The 25554-nt window shown below is 42.2% G+C and overlaps 1 protein-coding gene across 1 annotated transcript in view; it reads right to left on the bottom strand.

Annotated features, from left to right (window-relative positions):
* LOC124137253 (atrial natriuretic peptide-converting enzyme-like) overlaps positions 1-23345 on the bottom strand; it is a 205531-nt gene extending 182186 nt beyond the window's left edge. The window contains exon 1 of the mRNA XM_048392392.1: positions 23102-23345. Within this exon, the coding sequence (XP_048248349.1) occupies positions 23102-23134 (33 nt within the window). The 5' untranslated portion in view covers positions 23135-23345. The remainder of the gene's footprint in view (positions 1-23101) is intronic.
* Between the last annotated feature and the right edge of the window lie 2209 nt (positions 23346-25554).

Here is a 25554-nt window from a genome sequence, read left to right as displayed (position 1 = left end):
TTAATATTTACATTAAGGGTTGTAACAACGCACCTTCCGGGATCCACATTACCAAGGTTTCTTCGCACATTTATTGTAGAACACAACTACACGCTTTACAATCATAGTTACATTAAACTAGTGCTTTGACATTAAATAATTATTAAATCGGTAATTGGATTCCTGAAGTAAGCCAAATCTGTTAAAATCTGTTAAATTTGATTGATCTAAATACAAATTCTTGTCACCCAATCAAAATAATACACAATATATCTGCATGATTTTCAGCTTAACATACAGACGGAACATGAGACCTGTTCGAGAAACAGTACTTCATATGCATTGAAGATAAATTCGTTTTTTCGTCATTATCTTAACACATGCAAAAGTTGCTGTTTACCACGGACCGGTTGCACAAAGGGAACTTCACGCTACGGCTGCCGCAACTCCTGTACTGCCAAACACAGACATTCGTAGCACTTTAGTAGCTTTGTGAAACGGGTCTGAGTAGAGACTGAATTTTTTTCTATAACCGAGTTGATTTTCAATCCCCGCTATCATCCTACAAGATACATATTTCATACAAGTGGGATTTTCTTATTTTAGTTTCCCGGGTCCGGAATTTTCTAAAGATAATCCAGCTTGAAGCATACCCAGTAACGTTTTCATTTCTGAGTACCGTTTAATCGTACATGTTGATGGAATTTCAACGTGCGGGTCTTTTTTTAGAATAAAAAGCATATCATATGATGAAATAGCTATCTCTTGTGACTGTTGCTGTCGTAATTCACCAGTAAAAGTGTCAAAACTCCTCGTCAAAGTCGTGATGGGTTTGAACCTGTCATCGACCGGTGGTGTGAGCGTACTATCAACGACATGGATGAGATTCCTCTATTTTTAACCACAGCTGAAGAATGTCCCTGATGCGGATCAGATGCGGATGTGACCATGAAGCATAGAGTGAGTGAGTGAGTTTGGTTTTACGCCGCTTTTAGCAATATTCCAGCAATATCACGGCGGGGTCACCAGAAATGGGCTTTCACACATTGTACCCATGTCGGGATTCGAACCCGGGTCTTCGGCGTGACGAGCGAACGCATGAAGCATAGAAGCTCACACAGCCAATGGTTGGCCTTGCTATCAGGAGCACACGGGAGAACAGATAAAGGTCTTGACGAGACACTCATAACTATTTTATCTCGGATTTCAGTGAGCGAATATGGTTTTACGCCGCTTTTAGCAATAATCCAGCAATATCACGGCGGGGGACACCAGAAAAGGGCTTCACACATTATACCCATGTTGGAAATCGAACCCGGGTCTTCGGCGTGACAAACAAACGCTTTAACAACTACGCTACCCAACCGCCCCTTCTCGAATTTCAACTCTTACCCGACCTTCACGAAGTAGGTCAGACGGTATCTGATGAGAACTGAAATGCACAACATAACAGAAATGCCTCACAAGTGTGTGTTTTCTGTTAAAAATGTGAGCGCGGGAGGCGGGGTGGGTGGGAGGTGGGGTTGGGGGTGGGGGGTGAGGCGGGGGGTGTATATGCTGAAAAGCCTGCCGATCTGTCAAGGTGACCGTAAGCGGAGCATGAAAAGGCCCATTGTCAATACAAGTACACATGAATTCCATTTGATCAAAAACAGAAACCAACCGTTTATTAAATATTCATATCGAGGACGACCCGGGGTAAGGAGATGTGTTGTTTGATAGCATGACTACATTCTTTGAATACATCAGTAAAAGCATATCCCTAATACACTCAGTACAGCACGTTACATGCCTAACACCGGTAGTAAAGATCAAAATGGGACACGGTACATGCCTAATACCGGTAGTACAGATCAAAGTAGGGCACGGTACATGCCTAATACCGGAAGTACAGATCAAAGTGGGGCACGGTACATGCCTAACACCGGTAGTAAAGATCAAAATGGGACACGGTACATGCCTAATACCGGTAGTACAGATCAAAGTGGGGCACGGTACATGCCTAATACCGGTAGTACAGATCAAAGTGGGACACGGTACGTGTCTAGTACCGGAAGTACAGATCAAAGTGGGACACGGTACATGCCTAATACCGGAAGTACAGATCAAAGTGGGACACGGTACATGCCTAATACCGGAAGTAAAGATCAAAGTGGGACACGGTACGTGTCTAGTACCGGAAGTACAGATCAAAGTGGGACACGTTACATGCCTAATTCCGGTAGAATCGATCAAAGTGGGACCCAGTACATGCCTAGTACCGGTAGTACAGATCAAAGTGGGGCACGGTACAGGCCTAGTACAAGTAGTACAGATCAAAGTGGGGCACAGTACATGCCTAGTACCGGTAGTACAGATCAAAGTGGGGCACTGTAAGTGCCTAATACCGGTAGTACAGATCAAAATGGGGCACGGTACATGCCTAGTACCGGTAGTACAGATCAAAGTGGGGCACGGTATATGCCTAATACCGGTAGTACAGATTAAAGTGGGACACGGTACAGGCCTAGTACCGGTAGTACAGATCAAAGTGGGGACGTTACGTGCCTAATACCGGTAGTACAGATCAAAGTGGGACACGGTACATGCCTAGTACCGGTAGTACAGATCAAAGTGGGGACGTTACGTGCCTAGTACCGGTAGCACAGATTAAAGTGGGACAAGGTACATGCTTAGTACCGGTAGTACAGATCAAAGTGGGGCACGGTACATGCCTAATACCGGTAGTACAGAATAAAGTGGGGCACGGTACAGGCCTAGTACCGGTAGTACAGATCAAAGTGGGGCACGGTACATGCCTAATACCGGTAGTACAGATCAAAGTGGGGCACGGTGCAGGCCTAATACCGGAAGTACAGATCAAAGTGGGGCACGGTACATGCCTAACACCGGTAGTAAAGATCAAAATGGGACACGGTACATGCCTAATACCGGTAGTACAGATCAAAGTAGGGCACGGTACATGCCTAATACCGGAAGTACAGATCAAAGTGGGGCACGGTACATGCCTAACACCGGTAGTAAAGATCAAAATGGGACACGGTACATGCCTAATACCGGTAGTACAGATCAAAGTGGGGCACGGTACATGCCTAATACCGGTAGTACAGATCAAAGTGGGACACGGTACGTGTCTAGTACCGGAAGTACAGATCAAAGTGGGACACGGTACATGCCTAATACCGGAAGTACAGATCAAAGTGGGACACGGTACATGCCTAATACCGGAAGTAAAGATCAAAGTGGGACACGGTACGTGTCTAGTACCGGAAGTACAGATCAAAGTGGGACACGTTACATGCCTAATTCCGGTAGAATCGATCAAAGTGGGACCCAGTACATGCCTAGTACCGGTAGTACAGATCAAAGTGGGGCACGGTACAGGCCTAGTACAAGTAGTACAGATCAAAGTGGGGCACAGTACATGCCTAGTACCGGTAGTACAGATCAAAGTGGGGCACTGTAAGTGCCTAATACCGGTAGTACAGATCAAAATGGGGCACGGTACATGCCTAGTACCGGTAGTACAGATCAAAGTGGGGCACGGTATATGCCTAATACCGGTAGTACAGATTAAAGTGGGACACGGTACAGGCCTAGTACCGGTAGTACAGATCAAAGTGGGACACGGTACATGCCTAGTACCGGTAGTACAGATCAAAGTGGGGACGTTACGTGCCTAGTACCGGTAGCACAGATTAAAGTGGGACAAGGTACATGCTTAGTACCGGTAGTACAGATCAAAGTGGGGCACGGTACATGCCTAATACCGGTAGTACAGAATAAAGTGGGGCACGGTACAGGCCTAGTACCGGTAGTACAGATCAAAGTGGGGCACGGTACATGCCTAATACCGGTAGTACAGATCAAAGTGGGGCACGGTACAGGCCTAATACCGGTAGTACAGATCAAAGTGGGACACGGTACATGCTAAGTACCGGTAGTACAGATTAAAGTGGGACAAGGTACATGCCTAATACCGGTAGTACAGAATAAAGAGGGGCACGGTACAGGCCTAGTACCGGTAGTACAGATCAAAGTGGGACACGGTACATGCTAAGTACCGGTAGTACAGATCAAAGTGGGGCACGATACATGCCTAGTACCGGTAGTACAGAATAAAGTGGGGCACGGTACAGGCCTAGTACCGGTAGTACAGATCAAATTTGGGACGTTACGTGCCTAGTACCGGTAGTACAGATCAAAGTGGGGCACGGTACATGCCTAGTACCGGTAGAATCGATCAAAGTGGGGCACGGTACATGTCTAATACCGGTAGTACAGATCAAAGTGAGGACGTTACGTGCCTAATACCAGTAGTACAGATCAAAGTGGGGCACTGTACATGCCTAATACCGGTAGTAGAGATCAAAGTGGGGCACGGTACATGTCTAGTACCGGTAGTACAGATCAAAGTGGGGCACAGTACATGCCTTATACCAGTAGAGATCAAAGTGGGGCACAGTAAATGCCTTATACTACCAGTAGAGATCAAAGTGGGGCACAGTAAATGCCTAATACCGGTAGTACAGATCAAAGTGGGGCACGGTACATGCCTAATACTACCAGTACAGATCAAAGTGGGGCACGGTACATGCCTAATACCGGTAGTACAGATCAAAGTGGGGCACGGTACATGCCTAATACTACCAGTACAGATCAAAGTGGGGCACGGTACATGCCTAATACCGGTAGTACAGATCAAAGTGGGGCACAGTAAATGCCTTATACTACCAGTACAGATCAAAGTGGGGGACAGTAAATTCCTAATACCGGTAGTAGAGATCAAAGTGGGGCACGGTACATGCCTAATACCGGTAGTAGAGATCAAAGTGGGGCACGGTACATGCCTAGTACCGGTAGTACAGATCAAAGTGGGGCACGGTACATGCCTTAAACCAGTAGAGATCAAAGTGGGGCACGGTACATGCCTAGTACAGGTAGTACAGATCATAGTGGGGCACGGTATATGCCTAATACTATCAGTACAGACCAAAATGGGGCACGTTACATGCCTAATACTGTCAGTACAGATCAAAGTGGGACAAGGTACAGGCCTAATACCAGTAGTAAACATCAAAGTGGGACAGTCCAATTCAATAATACCAGTAGTACACATCAAAGTGGGACAATCCAATTCAATAATACCAGGAGTACACATCAAAGTGGGACAGTCCAATTCAATAATACCAGTAGTAAACATCAAAGTGGGACAGTCAAATTCAATAATACCAGTAGTACACATCAAAGTGGGACAGTCCAATTCAATAATACCAGTAGTAAACATCAAAGTGGGACAGTCCAATTCAATTATACCAGTAGTAAACATCAAAGTCGGACAGTCCAATTCAATAATACCAGTAGTACACATTTTAGCCCAAAGAAAGTCACGCATGCTTTATGTATGTTAAAAGCCCGTACGATAAGCAGATGGGTCAATAGGCCCACGGCGGAATTCGGAATAACACGTAGTGCATTTGTACGCTTTGGTTGTAACGCATTTCCAGTTCAAAACATTTAGGTCGTTGACCCAGAAGGTTGTAAAGACATACATATAGATAGTGTTGTGTTCCCTTGAACAATACCCTGTCCGTATCGCATGACTATAAGTCCACAAGTTAATTCATGGCATTTGCCCTTTGGGTTTCTTAATTTTATAATGGTGAGAGTTTAGTCTTGTGTGGTCTGTTTATATTTTTAGGTTTGTGGAAGATTTTTAGTTTAAGTGCTTTTTTAGGGTAACTGCTTCAGTTTAGAATTGTGTTGGTTTTGGTGTGTGTATGCGCGCGTGTGTGTGCGTGTGAGCGTGCGTGCGTGTAAGAAAGTGTATATTGATCTCTTCCTGATTACCAGTACATGCAAAATGCCTTTGGATGTAAATATACAAAATATATTTAATATCAGTGTACATGTACATGAGAGAGACCCTCGACCTATTGCGAGATGAGCAATAGCAAAAACCGTAACGATTAAATGCATACACATATGTTTTCAACATGCTTGTCATTCAGCGCGCCATTTCGACTGGAGTGTTCAGTGACTATATAAAAGTTACCCTGTAAAGCGAAACATGTCACAATAAGGCGTGATAAACCGTCTTGTGCACAACACAGTATTACAGAGATCCACGCAGGAACTTACCGGGGACAGTGAGAATGAAGTGTCTTCAGCCATATTGCCAGCTCGTTAGGTGTGGGGGAGATGCGTCTTCTTGTGACCAATACAAGACATGACTGACGCCTAGGTCACGCCGTTGTTTCACACTTGAAGGAACACCGATCCTGGCAATTGTGTCACCTGTTTGTTTGTGTTGAATACCCGTTTAACTGGGATAGACATGGTCTGCAACACCGGTCTAGTGGTAGAGCGTCCGCCCGGAGAGCGGAAGGACCGGGGTTCGATCCCCGACCGCGTCATACCAAGAGACGTTAAAAGATGGTTCTTGTTGTTACCCTGTCTGGCGCTCGGCATTAAGGGGCTAAAACAAGGACTGGTCGGCTCGGAGTCAGTATACTGTGTCTGAGTGGGGTATTCATGTTAAACTGCGGCATGGTATATCAGTGAGCTAGCACTATAAATCGGCATCGGTCCGGACTAGTACAAGCAGCCACACAAAGTGCAATAATCTTGGACGCGACGTTAAACCTCATCTCACCTGTATCACACCTGATTCAGGTGAGCATTCTGATCCTCCGATCTTTGGTCATGTATTGAAATATGTTTTTGCTTACCCTCTATCAGTCCACGCACTTGGGCTGTCTTTACCTACCCACAATCACTGATGTCACATTTTAGGTAACAGGGGGCATGGGTGGCCCAGTCGTCTTAGGTGCCGCGATTTGCTGTGCAGAGTTGAGTCCCCTGGGCACGCCAGGAACTAATGATTGTGTGTTCGAATCCCTGTGCGCCCCGATTATGTTTCTAGGTTTGTCAGCACCATACCCGTGCTCGTGGGTTTCACCGAAGTGGTAAACGTCTGAGACCTGCATCACTTCGGGCTTTCCTATCACATTAAACTGACACGCCGCGATATAACTGGAATCGTGTTAAAAGTGGCATTAAACCAAACTCACTCACTCATTTTAGGTAACAATGTATGAGGCACTGTGGCCAGGTTGCCGTTTCATGATCTCAATGCCGCTACTTTTATAATATAACCGTGTGCCTTCATTTACAGTCCGTGTGTCAAGAGCTCAGACATGTCTGATCGCGGCGTAATATCACTCTGCTACGAGAGGTGGTTAAAGCGTTCTAAGACTGTGACGGACTGCGTGGAGGGTGTCGGCTGCTTGTTATTTTTCAACATACATGTATTCATATCCGGGCTCAACACACCTTTGCCAACGATGCTGTAGTGCTTGTCTTCCACTGGTATAGAAGACTTCCTCCTGGTGGTGTAAAACCTCCTACACAGTAGACATGACGTCATTAACATGTGCATAATGGTTGCCAGAACCGTTCTTCCTTTTGTGTGTTTGGGAAAAGGTGGAAATCTGACGGTGCTAAATCTGGTGAATACGGAGGATGTTCAATGAGTCCAAAACCACAGTCATGCACTGCAGCCATGGCAACTGACTCGTGCATTGTCCTTGCGGAACAACACGCCTTTAGCAAAACTTCCACGTTATCCTTGATATTCTTGGTATTATTACTGAGTTACCTAAGCAGATGAGCATAATATAGGCAATTAATGATCTGACCTTTCGGGAGGAAGTCCACCAGAAGGACCCCTTTGGAATCCCAGAAAGCCGAAGCCATCACCTTAACTGCTGATGGAACGGACGTTCTGTGGTTCCACTGATTTGACTGTTGTTCAGTCTCTGGCTGATTGTTGTGAACCCAAGACCCATCCATGGTTACAAATCGCTCAACAAAATCTTCTTCATTATGGCTTAAATTCTCACCAGAGATAACGAACATGGAGCGTATCTGTTCAGGAGTCCGAAGACTTAGAACCCAGCGTGCTACTTGACGTCCAGTTTTGTCCATTTTCAACAGAAGAGCATACCATGTCACTGTGATGCCTGACTGTGTATTTGGTTTAAATGCGGCCTGTAAGCATGGAAGGTAGTGTACGTAATACATGCAAATTGATTAAGGTGTACTATAGAAACATCTCAGAGCATTTCAGCCAGCCTTTATATAGGAAGCGCCAGACGCTTTTCCCATTGCCAATGACTTTATGGTCAGAATAGACATTCCTGTAAGATATCGGAGGCCATTAAACCATATGTGTAGTAATGGTACTTGAGTGACAGCGAAGCAATGTTCTATGTAGCAGTGATCGATCAATGGTACGTGGGTGACAGTAAAACAGTTTTCTATGTTGCAGTGATCCTTCAATGGTATGTGGGTGACAGTAAAACATTTTCTATGTTGCAGTGATCGATCAATAGTATGTGGGTGACAGTAAAACAATTTTCTATGTAGCAGTGATCGATCAATGGTATGTGGGTGACAGTAAAACATTTTCTATGGTGCAGTGAACGATCAATGGCATGTTGGTGACAGTAAAACATTTTCTATGTTGCAGTGATCGATCAATGGTATGTGGGTGACAGTTAAACCTTTTTCTATGTTGCAGTGGTCGATCAATGGTATGTAGGTGACAGTAAAACATTTTCTATGGTGCAGTGATCGATCATTGGTATGTAGATGTTAGTAAAACATTTTTCTATGTTGCAGTGATCGATCAATGGTATGTAGGTGACAGTAAAACATTTTCTATGTAGCAGTGATCGATCATTGGTATGTAGATGACAGTAAAACATTTTTCTATGTTGCAGTGATCGATCAATGGTATGTAGGTGACAGTTAAACAAAATTCTATGTTGCAGTGATCAATCAATGGTATGTAGGTGACAGTTAAACATTTTCTATGTTGCAGTGATCGATCAATGGTGTGTGGGTGACAGTAAAACATTTTCTATATTGCAGTGATCGATCAATGGTATGTAGGTGACAGTAAAAATATATTCTATATTGCAGTGATCGATCAATGGTATGTGGGTGACAGTAAAACATTTTCTATGTTGCAGTGATCGATCAATGGTATGTAGGTGACAGTTAAACACTTTTCCATGTTGCAGTGATCGATCAAGAGTATGTAGGTGACAGTAAAACTTTTTCTATGTAGCAGTGATCGATCAATGGTATGTGGGGGACAGTAAAACATTTTTCTATGTTGCAGTTGTCGATCAATGGTATGTGGGTGACAGTAAAACATTTTTCTATGTTGCAGTTGTCGATCAATGGTATGTGGGTGACAGTTAAACATTTTTCTATGTTGCAGTGATCGATCAATGGTATGTAGGTGACAGTAAAATAGTTTTCTATGTTGCAGTTGTCGATCAATGGTATGTTGGTGACAGTTAAACATTTTTCTATGTTGCAGTGATCGATCAATTGTATGTGGGTGACAGTAAATATTTTTCTATATTGCAGTGATCGATCAATGGTATGTAGGTGACAGTAAAACAGTTTTCTATGTTGCAGTTGTCGATCAATGGTATGTGGGTGACAGTAAAACATTTTCTATGGTGCAGTGATCGATCAATGGCATGTGGGTGACAGTAAAACAATTTTTATGTTGCAGTGATCGATCAATGGTATGTAGGTGACAGTAAAACATTTTCTATGTAGCAGTGATCGATCAATGGTATGTAGGTGACAGTAAAACATTTTCTATGTTGCAGTGATCGATCAATGGTATGTAGGTGACAGTAAAACATTTTCTATGTTGCAGTGATCGATCAATGGTACATGAGTGACAACAACAAAAAGTTGTTTCTTGCTGTGATCTATCTATAGTACATAAGTTACAGCAAAACAGTATTCTATGTTGCAGTCATCGATCAGAAATATAGCATTGCCTGTACAAGATTTTTTGTTGTGATCGACCAGACGTATACATGTGTCAGTAAAGACAAACATATATGTAGCTGTGATCGATCAAAATATATATGGGCCAGTAAAGACAAACATATATGTAGCTGTGATCGATCAGAAATATATATGTGCCAGTAAAGACAAACATATATGTAGCTGTGATCGATCAGAAATATATTTGGGACAGTAAAGACAAACATATATGTAGCTGTGATCGATCAGAAATATATATGTGCCAGTAAAGACAAACATATTTGTGACCGTGATTGATCAAAATATATATGTGCCAGTAAAGACAAACATATATGTGGCAGAGATCGATCAGAAAAATATATGTGCCAGTAAAGACAAACATATTTGTGACTGTGATCGATCAAAATATATATGTGCCAGTAAAGACAAACATATTTGTAGCAGAGATCGATCAGAAAAATATATGTGCCAGTAAAGACAAACATATTTGTGACTGTGATCGATCAGAATATATATGTGCCAGTAAAGACAAACATATTTGTGGCAGAGATCGATCAGAAAAATATATGTGCCAGTAAAGACAAACATATATGTGGCTGTGATCGATCAGAAAAATATATGTGCCAGTAAAGACAAACGTATTTGTGACTGTGATCGATCAAAATATATATGTGCCAGTAAAGACAAACATATTTGTGGCAGAGATCGATCAGAAAAATATATGTGCCAGTAAAGACAAACATATTTGTGACTGTGATCGATCAGAAAAATATATGTGCCAGTAAAGACAAACATATTTGTGACTGTGATCGATCAGAATATATATGTGCCGGTAAAGACAAACATATATGTAGCTGTGATCGATCAGAAAAATATATGTGCCAGTAAAGACAAACATATTTGTGACTGTGATCGATCAAAATATATATGTGCCAGTAAAGACAAACATATATGTGGCTGTGATCGATCAGAAAAATACATGTGCCAGTAAAGACAAACATATTTGTGACTGTGATCGATCAAAATATATATGTGCCAGTAAAGACAAACGTATTTGTGGCTGTGATCGATCAGAAAAATATATGTGCCAGTAGAGACAAACGTATTTGTGGCTGTGATCGATCAAAATATATATGTGCCAGTAAAGACAAACATATTTGTGGCTGTGATCGATGAGAAGTATATATCTTCCAATAAGACAAACATATGTGTTGCAGAGATCGATCGAAAGCATATCTGTGCCAGTAAAGGCAAACTTATTTGTGGCAGCTATCGATTAGACCAGTGACAGTATACCAGTGACAGCAAAACAATCACATGTGTTACTGTGATCGATCAGAGGTATAAAAGTGGTTGCAAAATAATTCTTCATGAATCTGGGCCCTCCAAAGATATACCAGATAGTCGTGACGAAGCGGATGAGATGACTAATTGGTTCTCTTCGTGTCACTGTACATCGGAATGGATTGATTTTACGAATTGTCAATCTAATCACTCATCTATGCATTAGGATTGTGTAATTCAAGAATCCTAGGACACAGTTATTTGGAAGTTATTGCAGAGAAGAAAAGGGGTCTTCGCGAGCGATAGTTCCCGAGAAGACGTCTGTCATCGCCGTCCACGTGGCAAGTCGGTGTTGTTGCAGGCGGAGTTCTGTAAGTTCACAAGTTGGTAAACATTCGGAAATAAGTATTTTCGTTGACGGGCTCACACGCAACTGTGGTGCGGCCATTGGTACTGGATCGTGTTAGCACAGAGCATAGATTTCTCCAACTGCCCCCCACTGCCCTTTGTTCCGGCCTTTCTGACACAGGCTTGACGTTTCCCGTCCTCCACGTCCGAGATTTCATCAATATTCAATTCACTAAATCCCGATCAACGATTTCTCGAAGTTAATTATCTGGGTTTTACCCACGCTCGTTACAGCGGTTCAGTCAAGTCCAGGTGGTCAGTGTTCTGAATATATCAAGTAAGACCAATTTCGGGAAGCTCGTATGCGTTGGCCACTTTTGCACAACTGTAGGGCATGGGTATAGCGCTGAGAAACGATGAATGAGTGACACATTTGGCATTCGCAGCTAAGGGAAATAATTGAGCACATGCTCGGACATCGAATTCATAAGACACAATTCTCTAAACAGCTTCATCATAGAAAAGACTGTGTACCTGCCTTCACTAACAGTGCCAGATCATGGAACAGACTGTACGATAGCTTCACCCTTCAATGACACTGCCAGATAATGGAACAGGCTGTATGATAGTATCACCCTTCATTGACACTACTAGATCGTGGAACAGGCTGTGTGATAGTCTCACCCTTCAATGACACTGCTAGGTCATGGGACAGGCTGTACGAAAGTCTCACCCTTCAATGACACTGCTAGATCATGGAACAGACTGTATGATAGTCTCACCCTTCAATGACTCTGCTAGGTCATGGGACAGGCTGTGTGATAGTCTCACCCTTCAATGACTCTGCTAGGTCATGGGACAGGCTGTGTGATAGTCTCACCCTTTCAATGACACTGCTAGATCATAGAACAGACTGTATGCTAGTCTCGCCCTTCAATGACACTGCTAGATCATAGAACAGACTGTATGCTAGTCTCGCCCTTCAATGACACTGCCAGATCATAGAACAGACTGTATGATAGTATAACCCTTCAATGACACTGCTAGATCATAGAACAGACTGTATGCTAGTCTCGCCCTTCAATGACACTGCTAGATCATGGAACAGACTGTATGATAGTCTCGCCCTTCAATGACACTGCTAGATCATAGAACAGACTGTATGCTAGTCTCGCCCTTCAATGACACTGCTAGATCATAGAACAGACTGTATGCTAGTCTCGCCCTTCAATGACACTGCTAGATCATAGAACAGACTGTATGCTAGTCTCGCCCTTCAATGACACTGCTAGATCATGGAACAGACTGTATGCTAGTCTCGCCCTTCAATGACACTGCTAGGTAATGGGACAGGCTGTATGATAGTATAACCCTTCAATGACGCTGCTAGATCATAGAACAGACTGTATGCTAGTCTCGCCCTTCAATGACACTGCCAGATCATAGAACAGACTGTATGATAATATAACCCTTCAATGACACTGCCAGATCATAGAACAGACTGTATGCTAGTCTCGCCCTTCAATGACACTGCTAGATCATAGAACAGACTGTATGATAATATAACCCTTCAATGACACTGCCAGATCATAGAACAGACTGTATGCTAGTCTCGCCCTTCAATGACACTGCCAGATCATAGAACACACTGTATGCTAGTCTCGCCCTTCAATGACACTGCCAGATCATAGAACAGACTGTATGCTAGTCTCGCCCTTCAATGACACTGCCAGATCATAGAACAGACTGTATGCTAGTTTCGCCCTTTAATGACACTGCTAGATCATAGAACAGACTGTATGCTAGTATCGCCCTTCAATGACACTGCCAGATCACGGAACAGACTGCATGCCAGCCTCGCCCTTCAATGACACTGCCAGATCATAGAACAGACTGTATGCTAGTGTCGCCCTTCAATGACACTGCCAGATCATAGAACAGACTGTATGCTAGTTTCGCCCTTTAATGACACTGCTAGATCATAGAACAGACTGTATGCTAGTCTTGCCCTTCAATGACACTGCCAGATCACGGAACAGACTGCATGCCAGCCTCGCCCTTCAATGACCCTGCCAGATCACGGAACAGACTGTATGCTAGTCTCCATCTTCAATGACACTGCTTCAATGACTGTATGACAGACTTCAGTTTGAATTATATGAATTGAGGTTTAACTGTGCTGCTTATTATCGGCTTCAAGTATGAAATAGGGTAACACGTCATCATGTTTAACATCAGCGTTAGTTAAAATATAATTTCTATAAAACCGAGATATTTGCTTGACTACTATATAAAAGTAGCTAAAGTTAAATTAAAATATCAAATTTCACTGCGACAACTCTGCGTCAATCTCTCGAGCACCCCGGAGAACGGCATTGATGACCTCCTTCATAACATATGAGATCAAGCAGACTGATGTCTCCACACTGCCGACTGTGGGGAAAAATCAGTATACGATGGTAATTTTGTTAGGTGCGTGTACAGTGAATGAGTCATTACTCCGACTTTAAAATACTTGCCACTGATACATAGCCTCCAAGAGTGGCACAGGCGGGGAGTATGGATACAATTCATTACTAATTGCTTTCATCTTCTGTCAGCGTAGCGTCCTTTCTTCTCCGAATCAACAAGCTTTTAACTTACGAGTATAGGCTGTCGGTGACGACACTGCATTGCTGACGTGGGCGGCGAATTTACAACGATTTTGAAAATAAAACATCAAACAAGCGCGTGACCTACAGTTCTCTACATGCATATGTATATAAAATGTATTTATCGACCTCATTACTAATTACCTCCTTAAGTACTTTCTCCTAGTATCTATAAATTGTAGTGCTTAGAAATGTACGCACATGCACGTATGTTGGGCGAGTGGCCTCTAAAGTGAACATATTGTCTTGTCTATGGTGAACAAAATGTCTTCATGTGTACGTCTTGTCTGGTCTATACGTATATTTCGTGCTACTCGTAGCGTACAGTAATACGTTCGTATCAAACATGACAATCGTAGCATAATGTGTGCTGTTCGATTGAAACATAAAGACCGTACCATTAGGTTGGTACATTTAGAAACACGATACATGTACCAGACAATCCAGTGATTGACATCATGAGCATTGATCTACGCAATTGGGATACGATGACATGCGTCAACCAAGTCAGTCCCGGTCCCGTTAGACGTCAGTTACGACAGATGTTGGTGGCTGAATTCTAACCCGGATCTTTCACAATGTTCGAGAAACGGTTATGTACAGATGCCCTGCAATAGCTGGAATGATAACTGTCACGGCAACAATTTACGCGCACTGTTACAACCCTCAATGTAAAAATTACTCTTAATGTAAAAGAAAATACATGAAGGGTTACGGGTTAACTCTTTTTTTACATTCAGAGTAAAAACCCACAACCTTTGATGTAAATATTTTTTCAGAAAGATTAATATTTACATTAAGGGTTGTAACAACGCACCTTCCGGGATCCACATTACCAAGGTTTCTTCGCACATTTATTGTAGAACACAACTACACGCTTTACAATCATAGTTACATTAAACTAGTGCTTTGACATTAAATAATTATTAAATCGGTAATTGGATTCCTGAAGTAAGCCAAATCTGTTAAAATCTGTTAAATTTGATTGATCTAAATACAAATTCTTGTCACCCAATCAAAATAACACACAATATATCTGCATGATTTTCAGCTTAACATACAGACGGAACATGAGACCTGTTCGAGAAACAGTACTTCATATGCATTGAAGATAAATTCGTTTTTTCGTCATTATCTTAACACATGCAAAAGTTGCTGTTTACCACGGACCGGTTGCACAAAGGGAACTTCACGCTACGGCTGCCGCAACTCCTGTACTGCCATACACAGACATTCGTAGCACTTTAGTAGCTTTGTGAAACGGGTCTGAGTAGAGACTGAATTTTTTCTATAACCGAGTTGATTTTCAATCCCCGCTATCATCCTACAAGATACATATTTCATACAAGTGGGATTTTCTTATTTTAGTTTCCCGGGTCCGGAATTTTCTAAAAATAATCCAGCTTGAAGCATGCTCAGTAACGTTTTCATTTCTGAGTACCGTTTAATCGTACATGTTGATGGAATTTCAACCTGCGGGTCTTTTTTTAGAATAAAAAGCATATCATATGATGACACAGCTATCTCTTGTGACTGTTGCTGTCGTAATTCACCAGTAAAAGTGTCAAAACTCCTCGTCAAAGTCGTGATGGGTTTGAACCTGTCATCGACCGGTGGTGTGAGCGTACTATCAACGACATGGATGAGATTCCTCTATTTTTAACCACAGCTGAAGAATGTCCCTGATTCGGATCAGATGCGGATGTGACTATGAAGCATAGAGTGAGTGAGTGAGTTTGGTTTTACGCCGCTTTTAGCAATATTCCAGCAATATCACGGCGGGGTCACCAGAAATGGGCTTTCACACATTGTACCCATGTCGGGATTCGAACCCGGGTCTTCGGCGTGACGAGCGAACGTATGAAGCATAGAAGCTCACACAGCCAATGGTTGGCCTTGCTATCAGGCGCACACGGGAGAACAGATAAAGGTCTTAACGAGACACTCATAACTATTTTATCTCGGATTTCAGTGAGCGAATATGGTTTTACGCCGCTTTTAGCAATATTCAAGCAATATCACGGCGGGGGACACCAGAAAAGGGCTTCACACATTATACCCATGTTGGGAATCGAACCCGGGTCTTCGGCGTGACAAACAAACGCTTTAACAACTACGCTACCCAACCGCCCCTTCTCGAATTTCAACTCTTACCCGACCTTCACGAAGTAGGTCAGACGGTATCTGATGAGAAATGAAATGCACAACATAACAGAAATGCCTCACAAGGGTGTGTTTTCTGTTAAAAATGTGAGGGGGTGTTGGGTGTATATGCTGAAAAGCCTGCCGATCTGTCAAGGTGACCGTAAGCGGAGCATGAAAAGGCCCATTGTCAATACAAGTACACATGAATTCCATTTGATCAAAAGCTGAAACCAACCGTTTATTAAATATTCATATCGAGGACGCCCCGGGGTAAGGAGATGTGTTGTTTGATAGCATGACTGCATTCTTTGAATACATCAGTAAAAGCATATCCCTAATACACTCAGTACAGCACGTTACATGCCTAACACCGGTAGTAAAGATCAAAATGGGACACGGTACATGCCTAATACCGGTAGTACAGATCAAAATGGGACACGTTACATGCCTAACACCGGTAGTACAGATCAAAGTGGGACACGGTACATGCCTAGTACCGGTAGTAGAGATCAAAGTGGGACACGGTACAGGCCTAGTACCGGTAGTACAGATCAAAGTGGGACACGGTACATGCCTAGTACCGGTAGTACAGATCAAAGTGGGACACGGTACAGGCCTAGTACAGGTAGTACAGATCAAAGTGGGACAAGGTACATGCCTAATACCGGTAATACAGAACAAAATGGGGAACGGTACCTACCTAGTACCGGTAGTACAGATCAAAGTGGGGCACGGTACATGCCTAGTACAGGTAGTACAAATTAAAGTGGGGCACGGTACAGGCCTAGTACAGGTAGTACAGATCAAAGTGGGACAAGGTACAGGCCTAGTACAGGTAGTACAGATCAAAGTGGGACACGGTACATGCCTAGTACCGGTAGTACAGATCAAATTGAGGACGTAACGTGCCTAGTACCGGTAGTACAGATCAAAGTGGGGCACGGTACATGCCTAGTACAGGTAGTACAGATCAAAATGAGACCCGGTACATGCCTAGTACCGGTAGTACAGATCAAAGTGAGGACGTTACGTGCCTAGTACCGGTAGCACAGATCAAATTGAGGACGTTACGTGCCTAGTACCGGTAGTACAGATCAAATTGAGGACGTTACGTGCCTAGTACCGGTAGTACAGATCAAAGTGGGGCACGGTACATGCCTAATACCGGTAGTACAGATCAAAGTGGGACACGTTACATGCCTAATACTATCAGTACAGATCAAAGTGGGGCACAGTAAATGCCTAATACTATCAGTACAGATCAAAGAGGGGCACGTTACATGCCTAATACTATCAGTACAGATCAAAGTGGGGCACGTTACATGCCTAATACTACCAGTAGATATCAAAGTGGGGCACAGTAAATGCCTAATACTATCAGTACAGCTCAAAGAGGTGCACGTTACATGCCTAATACTATCAGAACAGATCAAAGTGGGGCACGTTACATGCCTTATACTACCAGTAGATATCAAAGTAGGGCACGTTACATGCCTAATACTATCAGTACAGATCAAAGTTGGGCACGTTACATGCCTAATACTACCAGTAGATATCAAAGTAGGGCACGTTACATGCCTAATACTATCAGTACAGATCAAAGTGGGGCACGTTACATGCCTAATACTAACAGTAGAGATCAAAGTGGGGCACGTTACATGCCTAATACTACCAGTAGATATCAAAGTGGGACACGTTACATGCCTAATACTACCAGTAGATATCAAAGTGGGGCACAGTAAATGCCTAATACTACCAGGAGAGATCAAAGTGGGGCACAGTAAATGCCTAATACTATCAGTAGAGATCAAAGTAGGGCACGTTACATGCCTAATACTATCAGTACAGATCAAAGTGGGGCACGTTACATGCCTAATACTATCAGTACAGATCAAAGTGGGGCACGTTACATGCCTAATACTATCAGTACAGATCAAAGTGGGGCACAGTAAATGCCTAATACTACCAGTAGATATCAAAGTAGGGCACGTTACATGCCTAATACTATCAGTACAGATCAAAGTGGGGCACGGTACATGCCTAATACTAACAGTAGAGATCAAAGTGGGGCACAGTAAATGCCTAATACTATCAGTACAGATCAAAGAGGGCACGTTACATGCCTAATACTATCAGTCCAGATCAAAGTGGGGCACGTTACATGCCTAATACTATCAGTACAGATCAAAGTGGGGCACGTTACATGCCAAATACTATCAGTACAGATCAAAGTGGGGCACGTTACATGCCTAATACTAACAGTACAGATCAAAGTGGGGCACGGTACATGCCTAATACTAACAGTAGAGATCAAAGTGGGGCACAGTAAATGCCTAATACTATCAGTACAGATCAAAGAGGGCACGTTACATGCCTAATACTATCAGTCCAGATCAAAGTGGGGCACGTTACATGCCTAATACTATCAGTACAGATCAAAGTGGGGCACGTTACATGCCAAATACTATCAGTACAGATCAAAGTGGGGCACGTTACATGCCTAATACTAACAGTAGAGATCAAAGTGGGACAAGGTACAGGCCTAATACCAGTAGTAAACATCTAAGTGGGACAGTCCAATTCAATAATACCAGTAGCACACATCAAAGTGGGACAGTCCAGTTCAATAATACCAGTAGTACACATCAAATTTGGACAGTCCAATTCAATAATACCAGTAGTAAACATCAAAGTGGGACAGTCCAATTCAATAATACCAGTAGTAAACATCAAAGTGGGACAGTCCAATTCAATAATACCAGTAGTACACATCAAAGTGGGACAGTCAAATTCAATAATACCAGTAGTAAACATCAAAGTGGGACAGTCCAGTTCAATAATACCAGTAGTACACATCAAATTTGGACAGTCCAATTCAATAATACCAGTAGTAAACATCAAAGTGGGACAGTCCAATTCAATAATACCAGTAGTAAACATCAAAGTGGGACAGTCCAATTCAATAATACCAGTAGTACACATCAAAGTGGGACAGTCAAATTCAATAATACCAGTAGTACACATCAAAGTGGGACAGTCCAATTCAATAATACCAGTAGTAAACATCAAAGTGGGACAGTCAAATTCAATAATACCAATAGTACACATCAAAGTGGGACAGTCCAATTCAATAATACCAGTAGTACACATCAAAGTGGGACAGTCCAATTCAATAATACCAGTAGTAAACATCAAAGTCGGACAGTCCAATTCAATAATACCAGTAGTACACATTTTAGCCCAAAGAAAGTCACGCATGCTTTATGTATGTTAAAAGCCCGTACGATAAGCAAATGGGTCAATAGGCCCACGGCGGAATTCGGAATAACACGTAGTGCATTTGAACGCTTTGGTTGTAACGCATTTCCAGTTCAAAACATTTAGGTCGTTGACCCAGAAGGTTGGAAAGACATATATATAGACAGTGTTGTGTTCCCTTGAACAATACCCTGTCCGTATCGCATGACTATAAGTCCACAAGTTAATTTAAGGTATCGACGTTTACTACAATATCTGAAAAACTATTGGACCTACTCCACTCAAAGTTGGTATGAGATTATTAAACAGTCATACATAACTGGATATTACATTTAAAGACAATCGGTGCATGAATAAAAAATCTGTCTTTTTAGCTATCACTATATTTCATCAACAACCAGACCTGTTCGTCACGGGTGGAACGAGCATTCATTGTAACAGCCATCTGCATAATGCTACCCCTGCGTCACAGGGCCATATGACACAGTTGAACCAATCAACTCAACTCGAAAGGTTGCACGGGAATCACGCACGCACGAATATGTAGTTAGCGTTGGGCGTCTCAAGCAGTTATTTAATAATATTTATCCAATTATTTTTGCAAACTTTTTCAGGTCAGTGTTATTGACTTGAATGTATCATTCCTTGCCACATTATTATATTTCCTGCATCATTTTATTAGGTGTAATATATGATACGTAATTATTCATTTAGACAAATCATTGCTTTATGATTTCGAAGAAAATATTTTAATATTTTCGTAGATGATTTGAGACTTTCGGTGCTGTTTCGGGTGAAAGAGAACCAAATTCTGAGCCAAGAATTGCACAAAAGTGGACAAGATCCGATTACGACATGTACTACAAAGCACGAACCTGAAATTCGTAGACGATTCCTAGAAATTATTTGTTAAATGATTTATTTCTCACGAATCCCACGAACTACAAGAATGTTTGGGAATCAAATAAGATATATTTAAGATTCTTAAGAAATGATTAAGAATATGTACGAATATGTAAGAATTCATATCCGTGGTAATTCGGGCTATTACATGTCGTAGTGAAACAGGGGTATATGTATTGCACTAATCTTGGTCCTCGTCGTGAGATTCGGAGTCTGTGCTGTCACCTAAATGAACAACAACAGGCTGGACAGTATCTGGTCGGATACAGTCTTGTTTCCAAAACTCTTCCTCAACTTTGATAACATGTTGGACACAGTTTACATCTGTAATGTCTCCCATCCCTTTCAAGACAATCTGCTTGACATCGGCAAGCTTGAAGGTCTTATTTTGCCGTGCGACCATATTTTTCAAATCACCCCAGATTAGTTCGATGGGATTCAAGTCACAATGGTAAGGAGGAAGTCTAAGCACTTGGTGACCTTGTTCTCTCAAAATGTTGTCAGTCAAATAAGAGGGCGGGGGGTTGTTCTGAAGAACCAGTTAGTAGTAGTCAGGGTGTTTTTGGCTTTCGTGGGCCGAGCAATGCGGTTGTTGTCCAACCACTCACATATCTCACCTTTGGTGGAATTTGAGGTTGGACAACGGTTAATAGGATCTCGACAACTGTGATAGGGAGCATTGTCCATAACCACCAAGGATTTATCCGGCAGTGCTAAGAGGAGCTGCTCCTCAACATACGCAGTGAAAACCTGACTATTCATCTCGGTATGGTAGTCTCTGACATCTGTAGATCTGGATCTGAACACTAGATCACACCCAGGGAGGAAACCTCTGTGGGAGCCTGCATGGAGGACAATCTGGCGCTCCCCTACACCAGGGGGGATCTTGCGCTGTGGCTCTCTGGTATCTGGGTGAGACCATTGGTAAGCCACTGTGTGGCAGGCGTTAACCCAGGTTTCGTCCAAATAGACAGGCTCATAGCCTTCTTCTCGTTTCTTATTAATAGTGCGCAAATAATTGATACGCAAACGAATGATATCTGGTCGTTCACACATTGCTAGTTTCGACCCTTTCGTCTTTTTGTACTGATATCCAAATTTGGAAAGGAGTTTACAAATGGTCCATTTGGAAATATCTAAGTCATGCTCTGTAAGGAGAATTTGTTTTAGTTTTCGTGTTGAAATAAATTCATTTTCTCATGTTAACCGCCGAATCACGTCCCAGACAACTTTCTTATAAAAGGAATCTAACTTTAATTTCCTATCCTGTTTTGAGATGCCCCCTACGGGATTTGCAGGGGAGCATGTGTTTTTATGAGATTTCAAAATCTTAACTACGGTTTGTTTGGGAAGCTGTAACGTCAAATAAGGGCGAAAGTCTTTCACTTTCAGCCTTAAAGTATTCAAATATTTTAACAACGAAACCTTTCGCATCAGCGGAAAGATGCTTGCGCTGAAACATCATGGAATGCTAACACCGTATTCGTGCGTCCCGTGCACCCTTTCGAGTTGAGTTGATTGGTTCAGCTGTGTCATATGGCCCTGTGACGCAGGGGTAGCATTATGCAGATGGCTGTTACAATGCATGCTCGTTCCACCCGTGACGAACAGGTCTGGTTGTTGATGAAATATAGTGATAGCTAAATAGACAGATTTTTTATTCATGCACCGATTGTCTTTAAATGTAATATCCAGTTATGTATGACTGTTTAATAATCTCATACCAACTTTGACTGGAGTAGGTCCAATAGTTTTTCAGATATTGTAGTAAACGTCGGTACCTTAAATTAACTTGCAGACTATAGATATGTTTGGCACGTGTGTCATCTCCGTGTTTTATGTACCTCTATGTACGGCGGCTACCTTACTTCCTAGTGTGGTTTTATATATCACAGCACCTGCTTGCTAGTTGCGTGTCCATTGTATGGTTACATTGTTCGCTCGTCATGTGTATACATGTAATACAGTGTAGGACATGTTCAGATGATCCTGTTTGGTTGCAGTGTGGGCATTTGCCCTTTGGGTTTCTTAATTTTATAATGGTGAGAGTTTAGTCTTGTGTGGTCTGTTTATATTTTTAGATTTGTGGAAGATTTTTAGTTTAAGTGCTTTTTTAGGGTAACTGCTTCAGTTTAGAATTGTGTTGGTTTTGGTGTTTGTATGCGCGCGTGTGTGTGCGTGTGAGCGTGCGTGCGTGTAAAAAGTGTATATAGATCTCTTCCTGATTACCAGAACATGCAAAATGCCTTTGGATGTATTATACACAATATATTTATTATCAATGTACATGTAATATAGAGTTGATGTTATCAGTTTGTTTCAAATGCCGGTTTGTATTCATATGAATGAATGTACAACAACATTCGGTAAAATGGATAATGAGAGAGAGAGAGAGAGAGAGAGGGGGGGGGGGGGGGAGAGAGAGAAAGAGAGAGAAAGAGAGAGAGAGAGAGACCCTCGACCTGCCTGCGAGATGAACAATAGCAAAACCCGTAACGATTAAATGCATACACACACGTTTTCAACATGCTTGTCATTCAGCGCGCCATTTCGACTGGAGTGTTCAGTGACTATATAAGAAGTTACCCTGTAAAGCGAAACATGTCACAATAAGGCGTGATAAACCGTCTTGTGCACAACACAGTATTACAGAGATCCACGCAGGAACTTACCGGGGACAGTGAGGATGAAGTGTCTTCAGCCATATTGCCAGCTCGTTAGGTGTGGGGGAGATGCGTCTTCTTGTGACCAATACAAGACATGACTGACGCCTAGGTCACGCCGTTGTTTCACACTTGAAGGAACACCGATCCTGGCAATTGTGTCACCTGATTGTTTGTGTTGTATACCCGTTTAACTGGGATAGACATGGTCTGCAACACCGCGTATAAAGCGTTGTCACGTTGAAAAATAGAGATCTAAGCGCCTGGTGAACGAAAATTGAAACAAGTTTATATTTGAATGTCGATGCACTTCTTTTTGTGGCAATATCAACAGCAGTGTCTATACTCAATAGCAGTCTATACTGGAAAGCCCGGTCGTCAGTCCTTCGTGGGCTTTGTGTACTACCACCACCTGGGATGGGCATACGTCCCAATGATATGACATGTGTATCGGAGAGACGGTTGAACCCAGAGCAAGGTTTCTCTCGCCTCTGCCTGCTGCTGTCCTAACCAAAATAGTTTGTATATTGTTATATGGCAGTGCATTTTATTGTTAAACAATGATTGTAAGTGTATTACATTGTTTCTGCTGATATTCGGAAGAAGCTCATTGTATTTGGACAATGAACGGGCACGGGTGGCCCAGTCGTCTATGGCGCCGCGATTCGCTGTGCAGAGTTGCGTACCTTGGGCACGTCAGAAACCTATGATTGTGGGTTCGAATCCCGGTTCGCCCCGATTATGCTTCTAGGTTTGTCGGCACCATACCCGTGCTCGTGGGTTTCACCGAAGTGGTAAACGTCCGAGAACTGCATCACTTCGGGCTTTCCTCCCACATTAAGCTGACAGGCCGTGATATAACTGGAATGCTGTTAAAAGCGGGGTTACATCCAACACACTCACTCACTATCAGGACAATGATTAGTTGTCAGGAATGTAATGCTATTTATTGTTAGCAGTGGTGAGGAAGTTGCTATATTTAGATGATAGTGTGATTTGTAAACTTCCGGAATACCGTGGACTGTGGTGGAGCGTTACAAAATATTTTGGAAGGTGTTTGGACTTTATAAGAGGACGAAGGCGTGACTAGATCATTCACACATTTCATCACATCAAGACCTGGGCTTACTTGCACAAAGCGATCTTAGCCCTAACTCTCATACTTTAACATAGGCTTACAATAGTCGTAGTGCTAAGACCGCTTTGTACAATTGGGCCCAGCTTTCGTGCGAAGATCACTTATCACCCTGGATTCCTAGCCAAGGCCGATCTCGGAAGCTTGACCACTATCGCTGCTAGATGAATACATTATTATCACAGACTTTTGTTATCACCACTGTATTTTTGCATTCATATTATGTTGCCATTGAATATTGTGCAACCACTCTATTGTGTCCTTCATTTGTAATTGCTGTGCAACAATTTGCATTGATTTGAAAACCTAGTGAATATTGTAATATAGTTTTTGAATGTATACCATTTGTTGGTTGTTTGTTGGCTTCACACTAAATTCTTTTACGTACAGATTTCTGGGTTAGCATATTGTTTCAATTTGGAGAATCGACACGTGACAATATAAACTGAAAATGAAAGTACAGTCACTACAGTGTTGTTGTCGATGGCGTCTGTTAACACACCAAGTAGAAGTGCTTGTTTGTTGCAAGGGAATCGACTGATCTAATTGGTATAATAAGTTGCTTTTTTAACTCTTTTCCGCCAAGCCTCACTGACAGAACTAGTAAGTAAAGTCTACTAACTTAGTCAGTGAATTTCACTGTCCACTCAGACACTTTGGTACACTTTACTAACCGGTTGGTACAATGTTACTAATTAGGCTTGTAGGTGACCTATCGTCTTGTAGGTGTTCGTAGAGTTTAAATAACTCAATAATAAAGATAACTATCCATCTTTCAAAGAACTACTGGTTTAGGTAGTGAATTATACGAATTAAATAAATGATATTTACTAATCTTCTTCTCATAATGTTCTTACTGCAATAGTATATATTTACGTAGCTTGTACGTTTTACGACACTTTAATAAAGGGTTGTTTCTAGGTCATCCTCGCTCACTGTTGATAGCTGCTGAATACAATTTGCTAAAAACAAGTCAACAACAAATGACATGAACTATATATGTGAAAGATAACATATTTATAATGATTTTGAGTCCCATTTTAAGTTTATTTGGACAATACTACAAAAGAAATTGACAGATAACTAAAATAAACAAATCTTGTTTTACCTAGACAGACTTAACTAACCTAACTTCTTCACGAAGTACATGCAGTAAATTTCCTGCTTTTGTCAGTCATGAACAAATAACATTAACAGCGTCACAAAGCCAATATATACCTAACACTCTGACTCACAATCATCCCTTTGTTGTCTCAAAATGGCGAGCGTGACACTTACCAAGACGGAAATGAGCAATGTTATCAGGGCTTGGTGCCCAAACTGAAAA

This window comes from Haliotis rufescens, unplaced genomic scaffold, assembly GCF_023055435.1.
Source record: "Haliotis rufescens isolate VD_foot unplaced genomic scaffold, xgHalRufe1.0.p SCAF_11, whole genome shotgun sequence".
Taxonomy (NCBI): domain Eukaryota; kingdom Metazoa; phylum Mollusca; class Gastropoda; order Lepetellida; family Haliotidae; genus Haliotis; species Haliotis rufescens.
Note: the sequence above shows the minus strand (reverse complement) of the source record. Positions and strands in the feature narration are given on the sequence as shown.